This window comes from Ursus maritimus, unplaced genomic scaffold, assembly GCF_017311325.1.
Source record: "Ursus maritimus isolate PB19 unplaced genomic scaffold, ASM1731132v1 scaffold_4, whole genome shotgun sequence".
Classification (NCBI taxonomy): domain Eukaryota; kingdom Metazoa; phylum Chordata; class Mammalia; order Carnivora; family Ursidae; genus Ursus; species Ursus maritimus.
This window is the reverse complement of record NW_024426552.1, coordinates 2,180,826-2,194,038: the sequence shown is the minus strand read 5'-3', so window position 1 is coordinate 2,194,038 and position 13,213 is coordinate 2,180,826. Positions and strand designations below refer to the sequence as shown.

General features: G+C 61.9%; 1 protein-coding gene across 5 annotated transcripts in view; it reads right to left on the bottom strand.

Moving 5' to 3' along the window:
• Positions 1 to 1,975: 1,975 nt before the first annotated feature.
• The window catches only part of ICOSLG (inducible T cell costimulator ligand), a 12,948-nt gene continuing 1,710 nt past the window's right edge, over positions 1,976 to 13,213 (bottom strand). Inside the window, exons 1-7 of one of the 5 annotated variants that reach the window (XM_040621842.1) lie at positions 11,831 to 12,887; positions 9,689 to 9,729; positions 8,398 to 8,754; positions 7,479 to 7,853; positions 5,472 to 5,634; positions 4,655 to 4,689; positions 1,976 to 3,720 (exon numbers count right to left, since the gene is read on the bottom strand). In XM_040621842.1, coding sequence (XP_040477776.1) covers positions 3,710 to 3,720; positions 4,655 to 4,689; positions 5,472 to 5,634; positions 7,479 to 7,853; positions 8,398 to 8,754; positions 9,689 to 9,729; positions 11,831 to 11,844 — 996 coding nt within the window. In that variant the 5' untranslated portion in view covers positions 11,845 to 12,887 and the 3' untranslated portion in view covers positions 1,976 to 3,709. Of the gene's footprint in view, positions 3,721 to 4,654; positions 4,690 to 5,471; positions 5,635 to 7,478; positions 7,854 to 8,397; positions 8,758 to 9,688; positions 9,730 to 11,830; positions 12,888 to 13,213 lie in introns of those variants that run through there. The other 4 variants (XM_040621840.1, XM_008710179.2, XM_040621841.1 and 1 more) reach the window with 4 other exon arrangements.

Sequence of the window (13,213 nt, the reverse complement as noted above, 5' to 3'; positions counted from 1 at the left end):
CAGCCTGGACCTAAAGCAGGCGTCTTCACTGTCCCCTTGTCTCCACCATGGTCAGTTCGTAGGGCTATTTTGGATCACACGTGGCATCTGCACTCCCTGAGACACGGTGCCTTCTGGGCTCTCAGAGTGCAGATCACCAGGGCAGTCGGGTGACCACTCCCCCTCACAGCCTGGGAGCCACCCCTCGGATGTGACAGGTGCCCTCCCACTTCCCACCGTCTGCTCACAGTAGCCCTGGCACCTGCCCCGGGCAGACCTGAGGTCATGGCCAGGGACTCAGGGAGATGAATCACACTCTCCCAGAGGAATGGTGGAGCCCCGTGCTCAGGCCAAGACCCAGTGAGAGGGGAGGGGGGGAGGGAGGACAGTGGGGGAGGAAGGATAGTGGGGGAGGAAAGACAGTGGGGGACGGGAGAACGGTGGGGGTGGGAGGATGGGGGAGGAAGACAGTGGGGGAGGGGAGGACGGGGGGGAGGGGAGGGCAGTGGGGGTGGGGAAGGAAGGACAGTGGGAGAGGGAGGACAGAGGGGGGCAGTGGAAAGTGGGAGGAAGCGAAGATCCAGGACAGTTCTTGGCTTGGACACCCCATGTTACCCCTCCCCCAAGGCCCTGATCAAGGTCTGTAGGAGCCTTTGCTCCCAGAGGCCAACTGCGTCCTACCAGGAGCTGGCTGGCCAGGATCCGGCACAGCACCTGGGCATTATAGCTTTTCTCTGTTCGTGCTGTGAGGGGCCCAAGGGTCCTTCCCAGGACCTCCCAACAGGGGACTATGGCAGGAGGAACCCCCTCCCCGGGGCTCAGCTCCTGGCCCCTGAAGGCACACTGCCCACAAAGAAGGCCCCTGGATTCTTGACATTAACGCCCCACAAGCCCTGGGAGGGTGGGAATGAGGAGGCCGGATGCAGGGGTGAAGGAGGGGGCCAGGGCGCCTGCGTCAGGGCTGGAGAACCCTCAGGAGTATCTGGGGAGGGGGTTCTAACACTGTTGGGGTGTTGGAGTGCAGTCCATCTCTAAGGACAGAATTATCTCAGATCTAATCAGAGTGGCTGCCTTCTGTTTCTGGAAAGCTGGGAATGGGTTTGGGGGGGTAGGGACCAGATGTGGGGCTGGGGGACCTTCCCCACTGCCCAGAGCCCCTGGCCCCTGACCAGCTCCTGGGGTCTTCTCTTGAGGTGGCCCGGCCTGAACGGCCATTCGAAAGCCGCAGCTGCCCTCCCCAGGGTGGGGGCCGAGCACACTGGCCAGGGCTGTGGAAAGCCTCTGAGCAGCAGGGCCCGTGGGCAGCAGCTGGCTCCAGCCCCCTCACCCTACGGCAGGGAGCAGCTGACCCTGCCGTCCCCTGCCCTTGCAATGAGCCATCCTGTGTGCTCGCCCGGGCTCCTCCTCCCTGGCGGTCTTACTGCACCTACCATGTGCAGGGTGGGCGGCTATGGCGGGAGCCACGGGTCCCCTGAGGCCCGGATTCCCAAGGGTGCAGGTGTCTGGGCAGGGCCTCTGCCCCCGGCAAGGCCGGGCACCCCCAGCCAGGTGCTGAGCGCAATGAGATGGCTCCAGGCTCTGGATGGAGCTGGGCTGAGCGGGAAGGAGCCTGATGGGGGACGGTCCTCAGCCTGGACCCGTGAACCATGAATCCCTTCTCCTATGCCACAGACAGCCGTGGACCGGGAGCCCCCGTGCGGCAGGGGACAGGGGGCCCCACTCACCCTGCCTCCGGGGGACAGATGACTGTGGAGGGCAGGGATTCTTGCTCTCGGACACTGACCCTTGGGGGAGTACTTCTCTGTGGCGGGCCGTCCTGTGTGCCTCTACCCATTAAAGGCCAGTGGCATCCCCACGTGTGACAACCAAACATGCCAGCAGACCTTGCCCAGTGTCCCCTGGGGGTGAACACCGATGGGGCGGGGGCCCTAGGCCAGCAGGAAGGACGAGCCACGCAGGCGCCCACCGCACCGACCAAAGCCACTAGACACAGACACTGCTTCCATCTTGTATTCTGGTAAATCAAGGTTCCAGAAGCAGACATGAGAACACTGGCCTCCAGCCTATCCGAAGCACAGCAGGAGGAGCGCATGGTGACATCCGGCTGAAGGGCGAGGGGTCACTGGACATCTTCCCAGACCCGAGGCAGCTGGAAGCAGACCACACTGGGTCCCGCCGGGGTGGGCGCCCCGCGAGCAGGGTCTGCGGGCGGGCTGTGGGGCCGCCCCCGGGGAAGGCGCCTGAGGCTGCAGGCAGGCTCCGCACCCCCTTCCCACTCCCCAGCGGCCACTTGCGCTCCCACTCTGGATGCAGTGACCCTGTCCCTCTGCAGGGACACGCGCCTTCTAATGCTTCACGTACCCTGATGCTTCATGCGTCTCGCCACACTCGTCTCAGAGCCGCATGAGGAGTTCCCGGCACAGAGATAGACAACGAACAATTTCTTATAACAAGTACGGGGCTCAGCTTCGCCCAGCCTGGTCCTCGTGTTTGTCCCCGTCTGGGTCTGAGGCGTGCAGGCTTCTGACGCCTGTCCATCAGTGCTGAGTGACAGCAGGCAGGACGACAGGCCGCCTTTCCCAGGGGGCACGCACACCAGCGTGACCCGGCAGCCCCCTTCACGGAATCTTCTGGAAACACGAGTTGCTAGATTCATTTGGGGCAACAATGTGGAAACCATCAGAGCCGTGGGCCTCACACCTCTGCCGTCCGCTGCTGGGCCTGGGGCGGGGGGGCTCTGAGGAGCCTGGTGCTTATGTCGGTTCTCGGGGGGCCAGGGGTGACAGTTGCAGAGGGGGGCGTGGAATTAGCGCCACACTCGACTGGCCGTGCAGGTCACGGCGCCATTTTGAGGGCCCTGGATGGCCACGTGGCGAGGCCCGTGTCCACTGGAGACGCGCGTTCCCAATCCTGCCTGAGCGAGTTTCTGGGTTTCTGCATGTTCCCTGCAGGCGCCCGGAGGCCACAGCTCCCGTCAAGGCGGCCCCAGCAGCAGACTCTCTTCTCAAAAATTTCCACTGCCTTTTTAGAAGGGAAATCCAGCTTTTGACCAAAACAAACAAGGTCGGGTTTTCTTCCCAGTGAAGATCCCTGAAGAACACAAACTCCCAGGAGTCTTTCAGGGGTTTTGCAGTGGTGACCACTTCCTGCATTCTGGACACACACACACGTGCAGACACACAGGTCCTACATCTTGGGGTGCAGGTGGGGTGGAAGCCCTGCACCTACGTGTCCCTCAAACACCCTTGAGTGACCTTCACCCAGCAGGGTAGTTGCGGAAGAGCCCGCACCCTCTCTTCTTCCTCAATGAGACGCCCTGTCTGGTCTCAGAAAAACCCCATCCCCTAAACCCCTGCGGGTTTTGGGTATTGAGAAGGACCCCGCGGGCTGCAGGGTGGGGTGGGGGAGGGAGCCATCGTGAAGCGCCAGGGGTGGGGCGCCTGCTCACGTGGGGGCACGTGTGTTCTGCCGACTCTTTCAAAAGGTCCTCATTCCAGGATCAGGGCAGCACCTGGAACATTCTCCCTGGGGTGAGGCGTGGTCCTGCGTGTCCCTTCCAGGCCAGAGAGGCTCCGTGTCCACGAAGCCCCCTTGTTAATGGCGCCGATGGGGGCAGACGGTCCCCCTTGGCCACTAGGCCTGCCCGAGTCAATTCTCAAGCTGCCGTCCGCCGTCCCTCCTGGTGGCATCTCACAGAAGCCCTGTCCACCTTCTGGGCGATGAGTTCTCGTCAAACACATTCTTAGAAAGAAAAAGAAGGGGGTGTCACAGAGCACGGTGCCTGCCTCCTTCCGTGGGAGACAGACGGCTGGCTTTGCTCAGGGCTTAGAAAGGTGGGAACAAAGGGCCGAAAGCTAGGAGAGCCCACGGGCGGTGCGCTTCATTTGACCCTAAAGCCAGGCCGGACTAATGGTTTGGCAAGTTGCTCTTCTCATGTTGTCTGAAACGGGCTTGTACGGCCTCAGGGGCACGTCCCGGGCAGCAAGCCCGCCGCCGCTGGGACCGGGCTCCCCGGGATCAGCAGCCAGGCTCCCCGGGATCAGCAGCCGGGCCCCTCGTGGTGGGCGTGGCCTTTCCTGCGCAGCCTGGGCTGACCTCCCCCACGGGGCTGACGGGGCTCAGAGCGGGTGCTCACTTGCCTCAGGGGTCAAGGGCATGCCGGCCAGTGGCCCCTTGCAGCCCGAGGCCCCTGCCATGTGGGTAATGGAAGCTCTGTGTGTGGATATGTTTCCCAAACTGGGTGGGAATCACATCGACCTTGGCTCCCGGGACCGCGGGGTGCTTGCCGCGGTAGCTGTTCTCTGACAAAGGGCTCGGGGTCTGGACTCCCTTGAGCCCCTGCTGGGGGGGGGGGCGGGGAGGGTGGGGCCGAGGGAGAAAAGGGTGACGTGTGGGGACAAGCCTGGGGGTCATTATCCCAGGCTCTCTGCTTGCATGTATGTCTGGAAAATTCCGTAACCCCACATCAGCAAGGATTGGATTACATGCCAAAGGGGGCAAGCGGGAAGCGCCTTCCCTAGGGGTTCACTGTGTCTCTGAAAATGGAAACATCTATCCCCTGGCCATCAAGTATAGCTCACCCAAAGGCAGACCCCGAGAGAGCCACCACCCAGCAGCCCGCTCCCGTAACCTGCATGCGCTCTCCACGGGCCCCCTTCCCTCTCGGCCAACTCACCAGAGAATGCCTGCTCCGGCCTTGCAGCCCAGCGCCTGTGGGAAGGAACCAGAAACACTCAGCGTGGGCCGCCAAGGGTGGGGGAGAGGCTGCTCTACACCCCCAGTGGGTCTGGGTGCTGGGCAGGGAGGAGCCCACAGGGGAGAGTCCTCAGCTCCCCCCCCCCCCCACTTCCCAGGAAGACGCTTTGTCAGAGTTAAGTTCGGGGCACTGTCAGGTGCTCTGAGCACCTCCCCAGGGCCTGGCTGGGCTGGCAGTGGGGCTTCGGGCCAGGGGAAGTCTCTCTGGGATGCTGGAATTGGCAACACCCTGGAGGCTCCAGGCGGGCATATGGAAACTTCCGTTGGGGAAGGGCTCAGCTTGGAGCCAACTTGTTAATCCAGCTGCGACCCAGACCCCCCCCCCTTCCGAAAGACCTGGAAGGTTCCCAACTTTGTCAGTATCTTAGGGGATGCCTGCCGACCTCTACCACCAGGCTGACCTAGGGAGACGTCCCTTGCCTCCCAGGACCCTTCTTGATTGACCCTTGGGGTGTGACCCTGTTTGTGTTCTGGGCTTTTCTGTGAGTTCTGCTTTGTTTTAGAGGGTTAACACCCAGACTTTCTAGATCTGTCCTTGAGTTTGGCCAGAATTCAGGACTGAAGGCAGCCTAGCTTCCATAGAAATGTGCTCCGTCCTGACCTCTAAATTCAGAAGCTGCCATTCCCACCCCAAGCTGGGAGACGGCCTTGCGCAGCGCCCACATCTTGAAAAAGGCAACCAGCTCACGCCAACCACAGAAACGGTCAGCCCTGCCCACTGGTGCCTGGTCTGATACCTGGTGAGGATCCCGTGGGGACACCTGCTTCTGCACACCCAGCCGGTGGCCGCAGCCACGACCACAACCACGCCCAGCACGGCCAGGGTGCTCAGCACCGTTCCGTGGTCCTTCCTGTGGTCATCGGTGTGGCTGCCTGTGTTGCCAGATTCGGTTGCTGTTTCTATGAGAAAGAGGAAAGGAACCTAAGACTTTAACGCTACGGAGGAAAGGAAGGGTCTTCCGACGGAGCAAGAGAGGCCCGAGGGAGGCGCTGACGCCACAGCTCCTCCCTGGCACTGTTTTGGGATGTTTAAAACCTGAGGCCGGTGGGGGAGAGGTTCTCTCCCTCAGGTGAGCCTCCCCCTCTTCCTGGCTGCACCCCCACCAGGGCCGCCAGCACCTGGGCCAGGCATGGCCGGAAGCACACATTCCTCCTGGCTTTCTAACAATTTTTAATGTGATTGATTTTTTTCAGCTTTATTGCTGGCTTTAAAAAAACAAACACTGAGGTGAAATTCACATGACGTCAATGTTACCATTTTGCCGTGACCGATTTGGCAAGCATGTCGCCCGTCCACAGCGTGGCACGGCCATTGTCAAGATCTGGCTCCAGAGCCTTTCCTTCACTCCAAAGGGGATCCCTGACCCCGTCAGCAGTGCCCGCCTCCCTCCCCCAGCCCCGGCACCCACGCCTCGGCCGTCTGTCTCTGGATTTGCCTATCCTGGGCATTTCATATACGTGGGATCATGGGGGGTGGGGCCTTTGCTGCCTGGCGTCTCTCACTGCCTGTGAGGTCCTCAAGGCCCATCCACGTGGCACTGTTTGGGTCCTTTTCACGGATGAGCGACACTCCACCACGTGGACGGCTACATTAATCCGCTCATTATCCAGTTCGTGGGAATAACGCTGCTGTGAACGCTCCCGGACAAGGATGCGAGTCTCATTTCTAGTTCTGCCGGGCCAACACCTGGGAGTGGAATTGCTGGGCCGGGCGGAAACTCGACGACGGCCTCCAGAGGAGCTGCGGACTGTTCTCCGCCGTGGGTGCACCGTCTTGCACGAGGGGCTAATCCCTCCCGTCGCAACGTCCCATTGCTGACGCCCTGGGAAAGTGGTTCTCACGGGCACACCAGCAACAGCACCTCTGGGAAGCTTGTTACAGATGCCCCGTGTTTCTCCAAGGCTCGGCCTTGAATGTACGTTAGAATCATCCTGAGAGAGGCTGACAGGTGCCTGGGCTGCTTGGCCAGGGAGAAGGCTGGCTGAGGCTGTGGTCAGAGGCAGACTGTCTGGGGCAGCCCTTGTCCTGGTCTGTTTGGGCTCAGAGACCATGACCACTGAGTCACAAGGCTGTGCCCTGATTTCCAGAAGGAAGATGTCGGACCTGCCAAAGTTCCTGGGGGTCATGGCCAGCTTCACGGCATGCGACCCGAGCCGGCTCACAGGCCCACACTCAGAAGGCTTGTACGCGGTATCTCGCTCTGCAGCTGCCGTCTTGGATTCTTACAATTCCTGAGCAAGGAGCCTGGCATTTCTCTCCATTTTGCAGGGGGCCCTGCAGGTGATTGCTGGGGGAAGGGGGGTCCTGCAGGCAGCACCACTTTCCTGCAGCAGGCGGGGCCCACGGACCCCACCTCCACCTGCTGGGAACCTGTCATCTCAACGTGACAGGGACATGCAGATTGAGAGCCTGAGGCTTCTATGAAGGAGCCACCTGCCTGTACCCCTCCCATGGGGAAGCCCCGTTCCAGCAGCTGGAACCCTGGGAGGAGAGGGCTCTGGTTGTCCGATGGGGCATGAGCTCAAAGACTGTGCAAGCACGTCCTTCAATCCTGATGCCATCACTGTCTGGTCCTATACAACGTTCGTCCTCAGTCCCTCGTCTGTAAAATGGGTCAGCAAAGCTGAGCCTGAGCATGAACATTAAGTCAAGGAACGTGCACTGAGCGCCTGTTCCTGCCCTTCAAGGGCTGCCTGTCCCTCCTCCCCTTCCAACCAGCTTTCGGAAGCCACGGCCAAGTCACCTTGCAGGGGCCTGTGCTCCGAGTCACCGGAGGCCCACAGTCTTGGGTTGGCCTCAGCGCGCAGACCCCGGGGGACCTTACCTGCCTGGCCGATGCCAGTCAGGTTTTGGTGCAGAAGGACATTCTCTATGCAGCAGCCGACATTCACGCTGGGGGTCTGCCTGATTCGCAGGACGCTGACCACATCGTACAAGCCCCGTGCGTTCAAGGAGACCGTGCTGTTCTGCAAGTCCTCGGGCAGCATGCTGTTGTCTGTCTTGTTGATCCAGTACACGTTTGGCTTCGGATAGCCGTTCACGGATGTGCACGTGAACGTGAGCAGCTTGTCCTCGGAGGGGCCGCTCAGGGCGCTGACCACGGGCATGCTGTAGTTTGCTGCAGGAGAGGGGGATGGGTGGTGAGGGAGGCAGGTGCGGAAGGCCAGAAAGAGGGGCACACGGCATTAAGGGCCAGGTTAGAGAGCAGGCGGCCCATCGTGCCCCTGACCCCGGCGCACTGTGGCCTGGGCGGCCCCCCACACTGTTCTGCCCACAGTGGCCCTGCTCCAGATGACACAGCCCGTCTCTCTGCTGAGCCGAGCATCTTGCTACATTCTGATCTCACCTACTGCTTTATGGCGCTCTCTCCTAATTCCATTCAGAACATCTAGCTGGACTTCAGTTGGAGAATTTGGCACAGACAGCAAGATTAGGAGTTCTTCCATGAGACCAGGTCAACTCAGGCTAAGAAAACTTCTTACGAGTTGGATGAGTTTTCTGCCAGCTCCGCCCCACACCCAGTCGGACGGAAACCCGCCGGCGGAGACAAGGAGGTGCTTTAGGGAAGGAGCACGTGAATGAGCCTGGGCTGTGCCTTGTCCACACGCGCTCTGGGCTGTAAGGCTGGGGTGCCTGGGTCCCGCCGGCTGCGATGGTCTTACCTGCCACGTGCATTGTCACCACCACGTCCAAAATCTTTTTTAACTGCAAGGATTTCCTAAACACCAGGCAGTTGAACTTCTGCTCGTCTTGGGGGGTGATGTTGTAGAGATGCAGGGAGAAGTCGCCGCGTTTCATGCTCTCCAGCGAGAGCCAGGCCCTGTCCCTGTAGCGGTTGTCCTCGAGGCCGGCCGAGGCATTCCCGGACAGGTAGTACGTCACGGTCGTCGGGTGGCCCATGACGCTGATTTGCCAATACACGTAAAGGTCATCTAAATCAAAAGTGTGACTTTCGGGGAAAACGCAGCCGAGCTCGACGTCGCTGCCCACCAGCGCTCTGACTTCTTGCTCGTGACCATCTGCTGTGATTTGAAAAATTTGAAACTGATTTTCTGCAATTGATTCCCTGCCCGCAAAGTTACTCTACACGGTGGCGGGGGGCGGAGGGGGGGAGGATTTGGTCCCAAGACTCAAACACCACTTCTGACTCATTTCAGCAGAAATGTAACGTATTAATCAGACAGACGTAGGAATGTGATAGCATGCTTCAAATTCAGACATTTTTGGCAGGCACGGTATTGTCCGACACGGATGTCCATCCCTACATGAGCGGCTAGCACGGGGAGAGGCGGGGCATAGGTGGGCACCCAGGAGCCCGCTGCACTGTTTCGGGTACTTCTTGGGTATTTATAATTAATTCAAAATGAAAGTGTTTTTTTTTTAATTCAGACATTTACAAGAACACAGTTTCTCAGCAACAGTGTTCTCATGATGCTCGCACTGCGGCGGGAAGGCTGGCGCGCTGCACCCAGCGCGGGTTTGCCGTCTGCAACCACGGAAGTGCCTGCAGGGAAAGCATCCTGTCCCCGGGCCGCCACGCTCTGGGCCGGAAGGCTCGGGAGCCCTGGGCTGCGGTGCCCAATCCCCGTTCCTCGCTCTTCTGCAAGGTGGTGGCTCTGCGGGTTCCACGGGGCTGACAGGGGCGAAGGGGTCAGGAGAAACAGGGGGCCCCAGCTCATCGGGAGCGGATGGACTGAAACACGTGGGGTGAGCTGCCTTCTACCCTCCGCAAAACACGAACTCACACAAGAACTATGGGGTCTGCACAAGCGGCCCCCTTTGTGGCCTTCAATCTGCCCGGTACCGAGCCCCGTGATCCCACTTTCTCTCAGGGGCCCCCAGATAAGCAAGAAGGGCCATGGTGAGGACCCTGCTGATGCCCGCATCCCCAGCCTCACTGCTCGGCCCCGAAGGGCTGCTAGGAGGCGCCCGCAGGAGCCCCCATGGACTTACCGGCATGCAGGGTGCCGAGCAGCAGCAGGAGCGCTCCGGGACTGGGGAGAAACAACCAGAAAGGCCCGTGAGTTCCCGCTCCTTCCAAACAGGGCAGACCGCTCCTGGCGGGCGGGACTGGTCGTGCCCACAGAGAAATGCGACTGCATCCACAGCCTCTGCCCGTCGGGCAGTTCCGGGGGGGTCAGGGCCACCCCCACAGCGCCACCAGTCCGGAGCCACCAGCCAGCTCCCCGAGGCTGACGGTGTGGTCCCGAAGGCTGGTGGAGCCACCCTCAAGGTCACAGTCTTCAGCCCAGCACTGGCCGGGCCTTTGCTGCCGATGGATTCCAAGAAATGGTATGAAATCAGAAAAATATACTTAGAAGGTCTTTGCAGTCAGAGCCACATTTAAGTTTTGGGAGACCAAGGGACTCCTGGGTGCCTCAGCCGGTTAAGCACCCGACTCTTGGTTTTGGCTCAGGTCGTGATCCCAGGGTTGCGGGATCAAGTCCCGGGTCTGGCTCCCCGCTCAGGGGAGAGTCTGCTCAAGGGCTCTCCCTCTCCCTCTGCCCCTCCCACTCAGGCTTGCTCTCTCTGAAATAAATAAATAAATCTTAATTTTAAAAAAATGTTTTGGGCGACAGAGAGGACCTAACGTGCGTAAGGGCAGCGGCTGCTGAGTGCTGGGCCGCCCTCTGAAGGAGCAGGATTATTCTGAAACCAGAAACCAAATCAGGTGGCTCTTCCAGAGCTGACAGGCCGCTCGGCCGCCAGGGGCCAGCAAATCCCTCTAGGGACTTCCCAGGCGCCTGGAAGCAGACCTTTGACCTGGGAGACTCCACACCCTGCATGCCTCAGCCCAGCCACCCCCTCCTGCAGACCTCCCAGGATCCCGTGTCTGCTGAGTGAGTTCTGGACCCATAGGAACCCCTGCCCCGCCCTGCCCCCAAGAGCTGTCATCTGAGTGGGCACGGTCGCACGTCCCTCGCGGGTACATTCAGGCATGCACTGCTGTCCTGCCAAGCCAGACCCTGGGCCACCAGGGGCTCCCCCACACCCTACAGAAGTTGCAGCCTGCAGGCAGGCCTGTCCTCTCTCACTGTCCCTGTTGGGGCCACCATTCTTGCTTTCGGGGACAACTTCCATGACCTCCGTGCCCAGCCCCCTCCCTGGAGCCAGAGCACCCTTCTAGAACACAAGGCTGTGAAAACCCCTTGGTGACCTCCCACTGGTCTCCCATGGTTCCCATCAGATGCCCCGTTCTGGGCTGAGGGCCCCGGGGACATACACCTGCCAGGGCCTCATCAGGTTAGCTGGGGGCTCCCTGGGGGCGTGAACACATGCTCTGGGTTCTGGCGAGGGAGACAGGTTTGCCTTCTCCCTGGGTGCTCCCTGGGCCTTCTTCTGGGGCCCTCCTGGGCCCCTGCTGTCCCACCTGGCCCCCAGGCCAACCCCAGAGGCTCTGCGGTATGGGTGGCTGTGACATTCAAAGACCTACATTTATAACTGGGGAGACTGGGTGGCAGGACCCAGGTGTCGCTGCCACACTGGCTTATCAAGGGGGGCACAGCCTGTTGACCCCACAACATGACATGAAGGGGGTATTCTGGCAAAAAGCTGGGAGCAAAGAGTCATCCATACCTTCCTGCTAGCAGGGACCAGGAGCGAGGGGCTGGCCTGAGCCCATCCTCCCGGGAGACTCCGCTGATGGGGGAGGGGGATCCTAGGTGTGTGGGGGGAGGACAGGGCACCAGGCGGTGGGCACCAGCTGGCCTTGGAGAGTGAGCCTGGCACTCTGAGGTCATGGCCTGCCTCTGGGCAATCCGCTGGGGACCCAGGGGGCAGGGCCTGGGGTGCTTGTCCCCTAGTCCAGGGCCCCGCTGCTCTCCTTCCAGCTTTCGCTCTTGCCCTTCCTTCGCGGGGACCCGCCTCCAAGTACACCCACGCGCTGCTGTCGGTCCCCCACGACCCGCCCCACCCCTGGGCGGATGCCATCCGCCTGCAGGTAGGGGCTCCGGATGCCGCCTGGCTCCCAGGGGCCGACCTTCCCGCGGATTCCGCCTGGGCCACCAGGTGAGTGGGTGTCCTATCCGGCCACCTCAGCATCCTGCTCCCTGCTCCTGCGGCGCCGCGCTTCTTCCCTGGCACCCGCACACTCACCTTCTCAGCCGCATGGTGGGGGCGGGACCTCGGGCCTCGGGAGACTTCGGGCGCGGGAGACCTCAGGAGCGGGAGACCTCGGAGCGCGAGAGACCTCAGGCCTCGGGAGCCCTCAGGCGCGGGAGACCTCGGAGCGCGGGAGACCTCGGGCCGCGGGAGCCCTCGGGCGCGGGAGACCTTGGAGCGCGAGAGACCTCAGGCCACGGGAGCCCTCGGGCGCGGGAGCCCTCGGAGAGCGGGAGACCTCGGAGAGCGGGAGACCTCGGAGAGCGGGAGCCCTCGGGAGCCGGAGACCTTGGAGCGCGAGAGACCTCAGGCCGCGGGAGCCCTCGGAGCTCCGGAGCCCAGCTGTTACTGCGCGTCCGCGCACCTCCGAAGCTCTGAGCGCGAAGCAAGTCAACCGACTGAGCGCTTTCCCTGGCCCCCGCCCGGGCCTCGCCTCTGATCCCACCCCTTGCCAGTCCCTCCCACGCCGTGGCCGTGGGCGGGGCTAGCGGAACGGAAGCTCTGTCGCAGGCCCCACAAGTTAGCCCTTCCTAGCCAAGGGACGCCGGGCAGGGACGTGGCCGCTGAAGGTGTCCCGGGAAGTTGGGGGGAGTGGGGTGGTGGTGCGTGGTACCAGGGAGGAGGACGGCCGAGGGCTCTGCGGGAGGCATGCCGGGCTGGAGGGGCCGTGGGAGGCTAAGTGCTGTCCCCCAGTGTCTCGCAGACCGTTCGCGCCCCCAAGCGCCCGTGCCGCGGCGGCGCCTACCGCGCGCCCGGCCCCCGGAGCCCGCGCTTCCCCGCCCGAGGCTGGGCTGAGCTGAGTGCCCGCCGACCTCTCTCTTCCCCTCCCTCCCTCGGATGGGAGCCAGGACCTCCAGGTCTTAGGTGAAGTAAGAGCCCTGCGGCCCTTTAGGAAGGAGTGAATGACTAGAAGGAAGGAGGGAGGCAGGCGGGCTCTACTCTCCAGGCCGGCGCCAGGTCCCCGAGGCCCGCCCCAGCTTCGCCCCCTATTCTTTGGGGGATCTTGTGCCACGCACCACAGCTTGTGTGGCTATTAAAGGTTCTGAGGGGCACTGCATGGAAACCGGTTCATGTCCGTTCCTCCAAGGCTGTGGGACTTGGCGCTCCTGTTTTCTGGTCTGGGAAAGTGCGCGAAGCCGCGGAGCGCGGGTTAAAAGCGCCGTTTGCTCCCTTCCCCCACCCCGCCCAGCGCCCTTGGCCTCCTCTGCGCTCCCCAGTTGAGTCACTGTTCCACTGCAGGCCAGGTACGAGTCAGTGAGGTGAGGTAGGTGGGGCACAAGGGAACCGGGTGCCCTTCCCGCTGAGGCTGCCCCTGGAAGGGCCTGGGATCCCAGACACCCCCTCTCTGGGGTCGGGGAGCTGCAGGTGCTGTGTGCT